This window comes from Dermacentor variabilis, chromosome 4 (genome assembly GCF_050947875.1).
Source record: "Dermacentor variabilis isolate Ectoservices chromosome 4, ASM5094787v1, whole genome shotgun sequence".
In the NCBI taxonomy this organism is placed as follows: Eukaryota; Metazoa; Arthropoda; class Arachnida; order Ixodida; family Ixodidae; genus Dermacentor; species Dermacentor variabilis.
The window spans coordinates 170139292-170154246 of record NC_134571.1 but is presented as its reverse complement, the minus strand read 5'-3'; the positions used below and the strand labels follow the sequence as shown (position 1 = coordinate 170154246).

At 47.8% G+C, this 14955-nt stretch overlaps 1 protein-coding gene across 1 annotated transcript in view; it reads left to right on the top strand.

Annotated features, from left to right (window-relative positions):
- The window catches only part of LOC142579935 (high-affinity choline transporter 1-like), a 42127-nt gene extending 29679 nt beyond the window's left edge, over positions 1–12448 (top strand). The window contains exon 9 of the mRNA XM_075690614.1: positions 11282–12448. Within this exon, the coding sequence (XP_075546729.1) occupies positions 11282–11486 (205 nt within the window). The 3' untranslated portion in view covers positions 11487–12448. The remainder of the gene's footprint in view (positions 1–11281) is intronic.
- Positions 12449–14955: the final 2507 nt, after the last annotated feature.

Sequence of the window (14955 nt, the reverse complement as noted above, 5' to 3'; positions counted from 1 at the left end):
GTGGCTGAGGGTCGCTTTTATACCGAAACATGCAATGACTGTTTGTGTTCAATACGGTGTAACATAACTCGGTTTTAAACAAAATGGGCTCCAATTCATGTAGCGAAGGTGGTTGGCCAGCGAAGCTGTGTGGTGTCACTTGATCCTATAGACCAATTAGACGGAGCCTATTACTGGGTGCTGCCGAGCCTGAGCGCGAAGCCGTCGTGCACATTGACGTTGTTGTTCCTTTCGTCGTTCATCCTGTTCGCGCTGCTCTTCAGGAGTCCTAACTGTGCGTGGCTCGCTTTGGGCAGGAACCGCCGCGCCCTGCCTATGGCCTGAGTACGACGCCGTATAGTGTATACTGACGTCTGCTTCTGTCGCCGCTGCATAATGTCACGTGGTGGTGACGTTGAAGAACACAGTAGCAACACAACACAGCAGTAGCATAACCTGCAGTGGCCGCGAAGTGGTAACTGCAGCTTATACGATGGCATTTCCACGAAAACGATATGCGCGAAGGTGAGTGGGGCGAGCTTTCTGGTTCTCTTTTTTTCCTCGCACGGCTGGCTGTTCTGTTATAGCGTTGCAGTAAACTGCGCTGGGTAGCTTGGTCGGATATCAATTCACAAATATTCTTTTTCTTCCGTTTCTTTTTACTCCAGCATAGCTTGACCTGGCGAAGGCCTTTCTCGCCACTTGCATCTTGCATGACAAGATGACAGGAAGCAATGCGTCCTCACCACTGCCGGACAGTCACACCCACCGTCAGGTCACGCGATTAAGTTACCTTATTGCGCCGTTATTACGTGCGCTACAGAGCACATTCAAAGAAATTGGAGTATGCTTAAGCTTCGCCTTCCCCGCAGGGGCGTATGCGTAAGCACGCCTTTGGTGTGCCGCGACACCACGTACCCGAGCACACGAGGGTTGGACCCTCCCGCGTGTAGCCGTGCGCGGCTTAACCGTGTCTGCGGAAAGGGGGATCCTGGAGGTTGAGCCGATTCTGGGTGTCTGTACCTTTAAGGCGCCCCGGCGGAGGCAACACACCTCTTTGGCCTCTGCTTCACATAGACGGCACCTCCAGACTGACCCACCTGGAGGAAATCGCCAGTCGCCTTTTCGTGTCCTCTTCTCCAATCTTCTTCTTTCTCTCCCACTTTCCCATCTTTCCTGTCTTCTCTTCACTTCATATTACTTCCGTATTTCCTGGCGGCAAGGGCTAACCGTGTGTGATATATTCAACCTTGGGTATATACATTAGGTTATAGTGGCGCTGTATAGTTGGCGTCTGCAGGTTTCTTGGAATCTGTAGCGTCCCCTTGTTGGGCTCCGTGGTGGGTGGCTACCACCGCCGCCGAATTTTGAAACCATCCAATGGCAGAAGCGTTCCCGCGACTTTCAGATCGACCTCTGAAAAGAGGTCGCACCGAAGCAACTTTCCAGTTCTTTTTAAAACCAAGCGAAAACACATTACCGAAATACCATGTTTTTCACAGTGAAGGCAACACCATCGTTAGAGAACTGTCGCCATTCACAGTATCGAAATGCCTAGCAAACACAATTGGATCGGGTTACAAGGCTTCAAGGATGGCTAGCGGAGACCTCCTCCTTGAACTGACCAAGAAAAGTCAACTAGAAAAGCTCGCCGAACTCACCAATATCGGTGACATCAAAGTAACAATCTCTCCACACCGCTCACTCAACACTAGAAGGGAAGTTATATCTGAAGAAGACTTCTTGAACCTCAGCGACGAAGAGCTACTCGAAGGATTTCAGGAGCAAAACGTAATTAATGTTCAGAGAATAACACTACCACGAAATGACCAACACATCCCGACTAAACATGTGATCTTGACATTTGGTAGTAGCACTGTCCCTAGTTCACTGGACGCAGGATATCTGAAAATCAACGTCAGACCGTACATACCCAACCCAAGGCGGTGTTTCAAGTGCCAGAGGTTCGGGCATGCATCTCAATCATGCAGAGGAAAGGAAACATGCGCGAATGGTAGTGCCAACGACCATCCATCTGACAACTGCATTGCTCCCGCACAATTTGTCAATTGCAAGGGCGATCATCCTGCTTACTCGAGGAGCTGCCCTTGCTGGAAAAGAGAAAAAGAAATAATTGCAATCACAGTAAAGGAAAAGATTGCATTCTACGAAGCGAGGAAAAGGCTAGGGCACTTACCTCAAAAAAGCTATGCCAGTGTGACGCGGCAGGGGGCAGCGTCACACCGGCCTCAGGAATCTACAGGGTCCACGTCCGGTACCCCTGTAGAAACCCCAACCGCCCCCTTGGTGGCTGCAGCCAGTGCTGCTCCATCAGCAACGAAGACGGCCCAGCAGACCACAATGCCGCAGGGCCCGAAGTTGAACCGCACTCCACGGCCCGAGACGCGGGTCTCAGCGCCTGGCTGTCGATTGTCCAGCGCCTCGGAAAAGGCGATGGAGGTCGATCCGAAAACCCCTGCGTCATTGACGCCAAAAGACCCGCGTACCTTGGAGCGCTTACAGAAGGATAAGCATATTATACCTTCGCTGAGGAAAGGAAAGGTAACCTGAACGGGGCGGTTACCGCCTTTCATAAGAGTAATCAGCTTTTAAATACATGTCACCTACAACTCGTAAGCTCACACACACAAGTAACTTTTTTTCCAATCTCAATAACATGGCTTTCATCATTCATTGGAATTGCAGAGGCCTAATTCACAATCTAGGTGACATCAAAGACATTATAAATAAGTTATCACCAGTGACATTCTGCCTTCAAGAAACGAACCTAGGACCAAAGCATACACATTTTCTTAAAGGCTTTACAATCATAAACGACCGCGAGCACTCCAGTCGTCTATCAGGAGGTGTCGCTATTGTCGTTCAAGGCGGCATCCCTACACTGAACGTTTCACTAAATACTGCGTTTGAGGCAGTAGCTGTCACCGTTTTAACTTTTAAGACTGTCACCATCTGCTCGTTATACATCCCTCCCCATACCCATTTCACAACTCGAGATTTGGAAGATTTAATTGTCCAGCTGCCGGAGCCTTTTGTTTTAGTTGGACATCTTAATGCTCACTGCACTCTTTGGGGTAGCGATAAGAATGACCAAGAGGACAAATTACCGAAGATTTTATTTTGAATAATATCTGTCTTTTAAATTCAGGTGAGCCAACTCATTTTTCACCGAGCTCACGTAATTTTAGCTGTATTGATTTAGCATTTTGCTCTCCAGATATCTTCAGCGATTTTAAATGGGACTTACTGGAGAATCCATATGGCAGTGATCATTTACCTACTTTAATCCACCTTACATCAACACTACCCATTATATCCCACAAACCACGCCACTGGAAGTTACAAATGGCCGTCTGGGCTGTTTTTACGGAAAGTGCCAGGGTGGAGGAACTTATTTTAACAGACCTAAGCATTGAGGAAATTAATGAAAAGTTTATCAATTGCATAATTTCTGCAGCTTAAAAGGCCATTCCGCAATCTTCTGGCGTGGTTCGGAAAAACCTGAATCCTTGGTGGACACGTGAATGCACCGTAGCAAAAAAGCAGCAGAACAAGGCCTGGGGAATTTTACGCAGATACCCAACTCAAAACATTTTTCGCAATTTCAAACAAGCCAAAGCGAAAGCCCGATTTATTTGGAGACAGGCGGAAAAATTGTCTTGGCTGAGATATGTATCTACAATTAATAGCACCGTCACATCCAAAAGGATGTGGGACCAGGTCAGAAGTTTAAGGGGGACTACTCACCGTACACGATACCCATACTCACACCTTCAGGCACTCGGACAACACTACAAGAACAAGCGAATATACTTGGGGAACATTTCTATAACGTCTCTAGCTCGGCTAAATATAGGAACATGTTCTTAAAATACAAACTGTCGGCAGAAAAAGAGAAACTACCAACCACTTGCATGTCAAGGGACGAATAAAACGCTCCATTTACGTTACAAGAGCTTAACAGGGTTCTCTGTACTGGCAAGAAAACTGCAGTAGGTCCTGACCGGATCCATTATTCCATGCTTGCACACCTGTCCCCAGCATCCGTAGATGTTCTCCTTAAATTTTTTAACAACATATTTGAATCCGGAAGCACGCCAAAAAGTTAGAAAAACGCAATAGTTGTGCCTTTTCTAAAACCAGGTAAATCCCCCACATCCCCAAGCAGCTTTCGACCCATCGCGCTGACAAGTTGTTTGGCGAAAACATATGAAGGTATCGTAAATGCCAGATTAACTTTCACGCTTCATATACGGAACTCCATTGATTCTCTTCAGTGCGGCTATAAAAAAGGGTGTTCAACGACAGACCACCTCGTCCGACTTGAACACGAAATACGTGAGGCATGCGTACACAAACAGCACTACCTGGCAGTGTTCTTCAATTTAGAAAAAGCGTATGACAACACGTGGTGGTTTGGAATCTTACGTGACGTCGCCGCGTTAGGAATCCTTGGCAAAATGCTAAACTGTATCGCAGATTTGATGTCCAACAGAACATTCCAAATCCGTTCAGGCACTGCGCTCTCGCGCACGTTTATCCAGGAAAACGGCGTGCCACAGGGTTGCGTACTTAGCACAACACTCTTTATTGTAAAATTGAACTCTATCAACAAAGTCATTCCCACCTCTGTTATGCACTCCATATACGTCGATGACCTGCAAATAGCGTGCCGCGCCTCCAACTTACCAACATGTGAAAGGCAGCTCCAGATAACAATAAATAAACTAATGGAGTGGGCTGAGAAAAATGTCTTCCGCTTCTCTACTCAGGAAACTTCTACAGTGCTATTTTCGCAAAAACGAGGGTTGTACTTAGACCCGGATTTAAAATTGAATGATGTTGCGCTGCAGGTAAAACAAGAATATAAATTTTTGGGAGTAATCTTTGACAAAAAACTGAACTTCCTTGCCCACATTAAAGCACTAAAGATTAAGGCAAATAAAGCGTTGAATATCCTCAAAGTGTTATCTCATAAGCACTGGGGTTCCGACCGAACGTTTCTTTTACGTATTTACCGGTCTCCTGTTCGTAGCCTTTTAGACTACGGCGCCATTGTTTACGGCTCAGCCAGACAATCCTACATCCAACGACTTGATCCAGTACATAACCTTGGACTGCGACTGGCCAGTGGTGCCTTCAGAACGTCACCTATTCAAAGTTTATACGTTGAGTGAAATGGACCCTCATTACAGCAGCGCAGAGCATTACTCACAGTCTCTTACATACTCAGGATTCAGTCATCACCGCAACACATAGCTACAACATCCTCACACAATGCAACTCACGCCTACACTATACAAATAAACCGAACATGATTAAGTCGCTTGTCCTGCGATATGAGGAGTATGTCCGGGATTACGACATTCCTCGCGAAGTGCTCCGGGTTGCCAGAAAGCCAAAGCGTTTGCCCCCGTGGCACGACTTTGAACCGTTGTGTGACTGGACATTAAGGCCCAAACAATGAGACGTTCCTTTCCTTCGAGCGCTTCCTAACCTTACGTGCGGCCACCTTAGAGCGAAGGACCGATGGAGGAAGCAAGCGTACTCTGAAAGCTCCCTTCACTTGTCCTCAAGTAAGGAGCGGTTGCCGCATGCCTGGGTTCGAGATTATCTCTTAAGAGCTTTACGCGAACACCATTATTCAATAAAAAATGTTGTATCGTCGCAAAATCTTTAAATTGAAGAGCTAATATAGAGAAGCGTGGACGCTTTCTTCTAGTTTGGTTTACTAAACTTCTTTAAAAAGTAGCGCATTACAGTGCAAAACCTGATGTGCTCCAGCAACGCTGGCACGCCGGCGTCGCGCAACGCCTAGCAACGCCTAGCAACGCTTCCATGCCGCACGCGTGACTGAAACGAATATGCCTGGTAAGACGTACTGTGCTCGCGCTTCTCCGCAGGTGGGCGACAGCGCGCATGCGCAAGCAAACGTCACGTGGTTAAAGGGACACTAAAGTGAAAAATGATTTCTTCTGCATCAGTAAATTACCGTTCTACAACGCCAAAAACTCCACTCTTACAACGATAAGACGTTTGGTAAGCCAGAGAAAGCGCAAGAACGAAATACGGGTGGCGACGCCTACTTAAGTTCCCGCAACTGGGGGTTGTGACGTCTTGGATTTTGATGGCATCTTCTAGGGCCTACAAACTATATAGGGGTACAGATTGGCTTCATTGTGTTCTAAAGGAACTAAATATTAAACATGGCAAGTTTCGGGAACCTTTATTCAGCCAACGCGGCCCAAATGCGACAACATACTTTGGAATCCCTGACGTCACGTTGACGTACCGGCGCTGGCGTTTCGGCGCGAAATTCAGATACTGATACTTGGACCTGCATTTTCTCATCTAATAATCAAACTATTGTTTGGAAATGACTGCCTGCAGTGTTCTCAAACAACGCTTCATTAGTCTAAACTGATTTGTTGTTTCGCTTTAGTGTCCCTTTAAGCAGTGAGGTGAAGCGCTCGTTCAGGGCAAAAAGCGGCGTAAGGACGCATGAAGGTAGCTTTGGAGCTACCTTATGCTGAGGAAGCACCAAGGAAGCCTTCACCGAGGGTCCCTCAGTAAGGAAACTTTCAGAGTGACATAAGGTAGCCTCACCGCAATGAAGGCTCAGTAAGGAAGATTTCATTGTTTGGCCCTAACACATTTAAAGAAGAAAGACACCCCACGCGAACACATTATACAAGAATTCCGTGCCCTTCAGTACAAATATCAAAATAACAGGCAATATTACACTGATGGCTCTAAAACGAAAGAACTCGTGGGTGTGGGGGTCGTAACGGAAAATTGGGAAGAAAAGTATTCGATTGCTACAACATGCCTCTGTTTTCACGGCCGAAGTTATCGCTGTATGGGTTGTTGTTAAGAAGATTATCGCTGATAAACACAAAATTGCAATCATATACACAGATTCTTTAAGCACACTGAAGGCTATACATCTGAAATCTGAGTGTGAATCCCTGATTGGAGACATTTTAAGCATGGTGGCTTTTAACGAATACGGGATGTTAATTCGTTTCTGCTGGGTCCCAAGCCATGTTGGCATACCGGGTAACGAAGCAGCTGATAGATATGCATTGATGGCAGCGCACAAATAAATTACAAACACAACACTCCCATATAATGATAGCATCCGCGCAATTAGAAAAGCCTTCACGGTAAAATGGCAGCGCGAATGGGACCGTTGTGCCGACAACAAGCTACATCTCACAAAACCCATAGTTGGCGAGTGGAAGTCATGCTATCATCAGGAGCGGTTCATCGAAGTAGTTTTATGCCGACTGCGCATTGGGCACACACATCTCACACGCAATTACTTACTTACGAAAGAAGACACACCAACATGCGAGAAATGTCAACAGCCACTAACAGTTATGCACATATTACTCATATGTACGCAGACTGAAACACACAGACGAACACTTTTGCACAAATTATATCAACTACACATACCTCTACACCCTGCTTTAATTTTAGGTGATGATCCGCTAGTCCCATTATGTGACGTCCATAAATTTCTAGACGACACTGGATTTTTACATAAAATATAGATTACTAACACAACTTTTTACTTTATAAACTGGATTTTAAAACACCTCGTGTTTGGCCTAGCATAGCCTTAGCTGCTTTTGCGCCATTAAACCCCATTTAACTAACCAACTAACTAGCTTCGTCTTCAAGAGTGGAACGCGATAGCGTTATCGCACTCCGTTTGCACCGCCTACTCAAACGATATATGCGAGCCAAACGTCGCGATCGGCTCGGAGAGCCGGGCCGCTACGCGTCATAAAGGCGCACGCGATCATGGGGCGAGTGGCGCGCCACACGTCGGGGCAGCGCCGTACGATGCGAGGAGGGGGTCTTCTGTGTTTACCGCAACATGGCCCTGCGTGTGCGCAGAGCGCAGAAGAAATGTAGCGGACACGTACTTCGCTACTCGTGAAACTGCGACGTCTGTAATTTACATGGTCATAATTACCGATATACATAACAGTATAACTTTCTGCGGCACGTTTCTAAGGCAACACCGCATTCACTAGAGGCGATTTTGTACCGCTTTCAACGACCGATCTCGTGGCTGAGTGGTAGCGTGTCCGTCTAACACTCCGGACACCTTGGTTCGATTCCCACCAGCCCATCTTGCAAGTTGTTTTTTTTTATTTATGAAGTGCCTTCCGGCATTTATCGCTCACGGCAAACGCTGCTGACGCCGACGACACCGGCTTTTCTTCGACACGACCTTCTTCACGCTGTCGCGTTAGAACACCAGCATAACGTAGTGCAGAAACGGAGCAGTAAACGCACTAATACGCGTGACCAGGCGGTGCAATAGTTAGGCTTACGAGCGGCAGTGAGGACGCGCTGATCGCTCTCATTTGCAAATAAGAGATCTAAGTGGCAAAAAGACTTTCGCCATGCTAGAGAAACTCCGCAAAATAGGGGACCTTTATTTAATATTCACGAAACAACAAAGTAGGCGCCACAGGGACTCGAACCCCGGTTCACAACATGGGAGCCAGCGACGCTACCGCTGCAACTTGCCGAACCGTTTTTAGAATTGTGTTGCCATAGCAAAAATAAGGACGCTCAAGGCAAATTTCCGTCGATGGCCTCGGCGTCACCGTAATCCGTATAAATTCCAACTTCGGGTAGATTGCGGCGACACGCTTTGCTGTAGATGCGAGAGAAAGCTCGAGAAGGTGAGCCGCGAAGGCTAATGGCTCGATGCGGCGGCGGCTGCTCGCGCGCGCTATAGGGAAGAAGCAGGGAGGGTTCGCCCCGTCTTCTCATGAGTGCAAGGAGGGGGTAGGAGCTGGGAGATGTGCGCGTGCTAGAAAGGGGGGGGGGGGGCTGGGCGTGGTCGCCCGCGCCCTACCTTAGAGTTGGTCTGTGGTGAGTTCGAAGACTTGGCGATCCGAGATAGACGATGGATTTGTGTACACTGTGTTCTCGCGTGTTTAGTTCACAGTGAAGAGAGATGAAGTACGAAGGTGAATTCGCTCGCCGCTGCTGCCGCGCTATTCGTCACGCCAGCATTCGGACAGCGAGTGTCCGTGGTCATCGAGAGAGATATGTTCGTTTTTGCCTATGCACGCGTCACAATGTGCACAATTAGTAAGCGAATGTTTACATCAATTTATGCAGCTTATAAAACTACCAACCTTACTTTGCATAGCTGTCCAATTTGCTGTCGCAATCAGTGCTTCGCCTTTCGGACGAAACTGCGAGTTTTGTTTATTAGCCACAGACTCAATATTGGTTGGGCCTTTGCCGCAATACTGTTGGTAATTTTGCGTTTTGAGAGACCGGTTATTGTGCAGTTTACGTGCATTGCTCTAGCGTTTTATGCTTTACCATATTTAACACCTAGAGCCACTTCTTTATGACTTTTTCTCGTTTTAACCTTGCACCGCACTATAGTACTGATTGCTGTCGAAAGGTGCAAGGACACGTAGATTTTCGCGCTTGCGTGCGCAGGATTTCACATAGCATATTTTATGACGGGAAAGTCAGCCTGTGTGAGAAGGAGTTTGCATGTTTTCTAACGACTGTAATGGGAAGGTAGCGCGAAGGTCCGACTTAGTCTTAGACACTTCGTAACCGAAAGGTTACTCTAACCTCACCACGAATAAAGGATCAGTAAGCCGAAAAAAGCGCGAGGATGAAAGGCTGGTGGCGACGCCGCCTTGAAGTTTCCGCACAAGCTCGCGCCGTGACTTCACAGGTGGGCGGTTCCTTCTCGGGCTTAATTTGTTATCGGCAAAAGTGGAGTTCATTGTATTATAAATGAGGCAAAAACTACAATTAGCAAGTTTTGGGAGCCTTTACTGAGCATTGACGGCCAGATATAAAAAATAAACTTTAATATCTGTGACGTCACACTGACACATCGGCGCTGGGTTATCGACACGAAAAAAAATAATGGAGCGGTACTTCAACCTTAACTTTCTCTCCGAATGATCAACATATTTCCGCGAAATAACGAAAATATAGTTTTGAAATAGCTTATCGGGACTAAACTTGATTTAGTGTTTCCCTTCAAGTGTCACTTTAAGCGCGGTGATTGCACCAAGTAAGCGGTCCCTTCTTTTGTAGGCGACGTAATGGACTGTAGTTTGCTGCGATCGCGGACGCGACAGTTGCCGCAGACAACCTGCTTACCTTGCAGGTTTTGTATTGCCCTTCATTGTGAGCTTTCTGCCCACACACAGTTTGTTCGCTCGATAAGCGGACACGGCTCGACCTTAGAACAGTGGAACTTCGGGGAAGCGAGGACCTGTATCTGTGGCATTTGAAACCCTGATCACGAGCACCTCACCTATGGGGTAGTAGTACGTCAAAGTATGGAAAGAAAAGCTTGCGGTGACTGAGGAGTTGCACCGGATTTGAGAAGCGGTTGAAAAAGTATGAGCCCGTTCTCATTTCTTTTGATTTCCGCCAATATCTCGTATGGTTCTTTTGCACAACTTTCCTTTGCGCCTCACTTGAGTATAGCTTGGTTGTCTTTGACGTACGACTTGCTTCAGTGTGCCTTAGAAGTACTGAATGCTGGACGTGTTGGTATTCCATAATCAAGAAAGAATGGCGCGACCACACGTTGACGAGAAAGAAAAAAAAAATGAGCGGCGCTCGTTCGTGTTTTTCTTTCTCATCCCTGTGTGTTTGCGCCATCATTTCATGAGTATTCAGTTTGTGTGCACCTGAGCTTTCGTGTTTCTCTTGTAATCGATAACTATTCTTGTGGAGTTATTCATGCTCTTGCATACAGTCTCCACTTTCTCCTAGGAGCCAACGTGCGTTGCTTGTGGATCGAAGAAACTATGGAACACTTGTTGTGCCCTTACTCTCAGGACGACATTTTTAATGAGGCCTCTTTCTGGTGACAACCTTAAACTAGCTAAACTCCGTAGAATCTTGGTTTCAGCTAGTCGCTGCAGGTGTCATATTTCCGACAATGAAAGGCGCCAAAATAGACGCGAACAAAGATGTCCAGTGGTACGTCTCTTTCTCCGCGTCTATCTTGCGCCTTCGATTTGCTGAAACATGACTCCGTATCATTTCCTGATACCAATATGTACACCCGTCGATGGCGTGAAATATTCGTACAAATGTGCAGATCAAGTGCAACTGCCTGAGTGATCGGTTAAGTAGTCCTCGTGTGCCTATTCCGCTGTGCGCGCTCGTCATTGTCGACCTCCCTGCCTCGACTCGCCTTGCTTTTTGTCTCCCCTCGTTGCCAATTGAGCGTCTCCGCAATGGGTGTGTCTTGCAGAGCTGAAATTACGTCCAAAAGTCACCGGTCACCAGCGAAGGGTGACGTCAGCAAGGACGCGAGCGATACGTCGACCAGCAAGCGCAAGCGCAAGAAGCACCGCCGCTCCAGCCAGGAGTCAAGCAAGTCGGCGCAAAGCGTCACCCCGCAGCCGGCGCAACCATCGGCCGCGCACGAGACCACAACCGAGGCGGAGCGCCTCTGAGGTGCCCTGGTGCCGCCGCATTCGCAGCGAATGCCACGTTGGTCGTGGTGGCAATGATAAAGAGAAAATGCGCTCGTCTGTTGGGAACCAGTTCGACTTGGGTATTTATGCACGCAGCCGATCCTCTCTAACTCTTAACCACGCATTGTAGTACGCTTCCAGCGCTGTAGAGGTAAAGCTCCAAGAGGATGCACGCAAGTAGCTGCAAGATATGCGCAGCCGTAACAGGTTCCATAGAGCTGTCCGAAGTCAACCGATGCGTACACGAAAACGACTCATGGTGAGGCCGCATGTCCACAAAGTTAGTTTGTGCGGGGTAACGAGGCGCTGTCGCTGCTGGCCGGTAGTGTTCCTGTTTGCAAGCGTCAGTGATGCTTCTTTGTCTGGACACGCAGAATATGCTAATGGTTCTGGGTTGACGAGGCGGGACGGATAGAAATTCGCTGCTTACCTTTTCGGGGCGTAGTTATCGGGTGTGAACACTTTAGCACATGGGCTGAGAACGACGGATGTGCACGGAAGGAGGCGCGGCTGCTAGAATTTTCATTAGCACAATTTTACGGTTCCAGCGCAGCACAGAAAGGCGCAATGGATCATGAACTAAAGACGTGTAAGTGGAACAAGACGAGGGATGAAATTAGGCTGTGTTGCCTGCTAACGTGCCCCGACTCACTTTGTTTTAGAAGTTATCAATTCATGTTTCAAGTGCATACAACGATAATATTCTTAATTTTCTAGGCCTGAGCGACAGGTGATATTCCAGTGTCGCACATAATTGCCAATATTCGATTGTTCTTAGGCTTCAGACGTTCGCGAAAAACGGTATTCACCTGCATTTCAGGTTTCCACATGCTTGCGATAGAAGACATTCCCCTTTCCGTGTCACACACATGTTCTTTAGCGAATCCGTTAAATGATTCTAGGAATCGCTTACGCCATTTTTCACTCGAGTAAAGGCTTATTCTCTCCCTTTCACACGGCTCTTTGTCCTTCTTCGACGCCATCTTGCTGCCACAAGTTGCGTCCGACAATACATTGCCGGGGAACGCAGCGTGTCGTCTGCACTGTCGCATACCTGCCTCAATCCGTATTGCGCACGCGCGCTGCCTCGTACCGGTGTGAGGCGCGCACTGTCACGAACCATTTAATTTGCAAGCTTGCACAAATGAGCCAAATAAACACGTAGGTTAATTTAAATGGCCTTTGGTTTCATGAAAGCCGGCGTCCGACTGCGGTATCGGATTAAAAAACCAAGCATCATAGCATTGGCGCCACCTGAGGCCACAACAGCAAAAACTGCCGGACTATTCTTTTTAATTTTCTTCTTTTTCACTATATAACGTTTTAATTGGTGACTCTAAGAGGCATGTTGTGATTGCAACGTCACACATCCAGTACTCAAAAGAAGGGCTTTTGTTAGAAACCCTGCGCCTCGTGTAAGTTTAGATAAATACATATGCTGCTGCAGATGAATTGCTGTTTAGTGTTACGGCATTGGGAAAGATGGAAACTATAGGTGGAGTTGTATTCACTGTGGCACTGCGACGCTAGAAAACTAGTCTGTAGCTAAGTACAAAACGCATTCACCACGTGCTATCAGCTTAACTTCAAACGCTAACAAGTTGAAAGCGAATAAGCTGCAGTATCGGCGTTTCCAGCTGCCGCTGCATTTGTAACATTGGATGAATTCAACCTTTAGAAAGCGTATGATGGGTGCACACCATGCTTAAGCACCAGCTATGAATAGAATATAGCTCTCAGCTTCGGTTACAAGAAATAGGTGTTCTGATTCGTCTTTTCAAGCGAAGCTTTCACTGGATACCCACCCAGGTTTTGGGTAGCTGCGGCTGGTTTGGTTTTTACCTCGGCGGATACCATTGGGAAACATATAGATACACCTATGCAATTAGCACGTCATTAGAGCAGTGGGAGGTACAGCTGACTGGCCGATACCCTGGCGGGACAAGAAGCTCTCGTCCAGCAAGTACGTCGAGCCGCCATAGCCAGTGGAGCCCTGGAATGAGGACACCACCCACTCGACATACCAATAACATTGACATTCCTCACCAAATATTGGAAATAATTACGCAAAGTAAACGCAGCGAGTCTGTTTATACTCAATGCATACAGTTCCGCACGTTCGCGAACGCACTGTTTTCAGCACCGACTAACAGAATTTGGTAGGTTTGGACGGGTTTGTGTGGTGGCCGGCGACTTTAATGCTCCGCATACTGCATGGGGTTACGTTAAATTGCAGGCTAAAGGGACCCGCTTATGGAATGCCATCTGTAACATGAGATACACACTGCTTACCGACCCAGAGCACCCCACTCGGATGGGCAACAGCGTATCTCGTGACACCTGCCCTGACCTTACCTTCGTGCGCAATACTGGCCCAGTCGTTGCGCACGGGCCTTTAGAGGAGCACCTTGGTAGTGACCACTACATTGTGGCGACCACCTTGTCATCACGGGGTGCGCGCAGGCCCGAGCGAAATGTGCGTATAACGGATTGGGCGAAATTCAGGGAACGTCGCCAGGACCCACCTGAGCGCAAAGGGTACGAACGCTGGCTTGACTCTTTCGCACAAGATGTAGAGGCCACCACGAGCACAGTGCGCACCACAACCGAGACACCAGACATAGACCCGCATTACCTGCATCTTTGGAACGCCCCCATAGGGTTGACACGACGATGGAAACGACAACGCCTGAACCGCAAAATTAGGAAACGTATAGATCAAATTACACGGGAATCTCGGGAGTATGCAGAGATCCTTACGAGGAATAACTGGCGAGGATTTTGCGATCGCCTCAGGCACATTGAGCACAGCAAAAATGTGGTCGATTCTTCGCTCACTCACAGATCCCACCACAACAAAGGGAAAAACATTTCGACAGCTGCACATCCTAACGCACGAGTACAGGGACGATGTCTCGACACTCCTCAGAGAGCTAGAGAAGCATTTCATACCCACAGGCCCGCCGCCGCAGTACCCTGACTATCCTTATGTAGGTGAGGCGAACGAATTGCTCGATGCAGACATCACATCTGACGAGGTGCGGGTGGTCCTACAAGACCTACGCCGCAACACGGCACCGGGAGCCGACCACATCCGTTTCGCCACCCTTCGTAACCTCAGTGACGCGGATATTAACCACCTCGCCCATATCTTCAATGATTGCTGGCGCAAGGGCATGTTTCCCCAAGCATGGCGACACGCCGACGTCACACTGATCCCCAAACCGGGCAAACCTGTTAAGGTTGAAAACTTACGACCCATATCGCTAACATCCTGCATTGGTAAGCTCATTGGGCATGTACTTTTGCGGCGTCTGCAGCCATTCCTCGAAGAAAAATCATTTTTTTCTAACTCTCAATTCGGATATCAGGCTCATCTGTCTGCCAAAGATGTGCTTTTACAATTGCGGGAGGAAGTCATAGGACCTCCGTCGTCCGCCCAAACGAG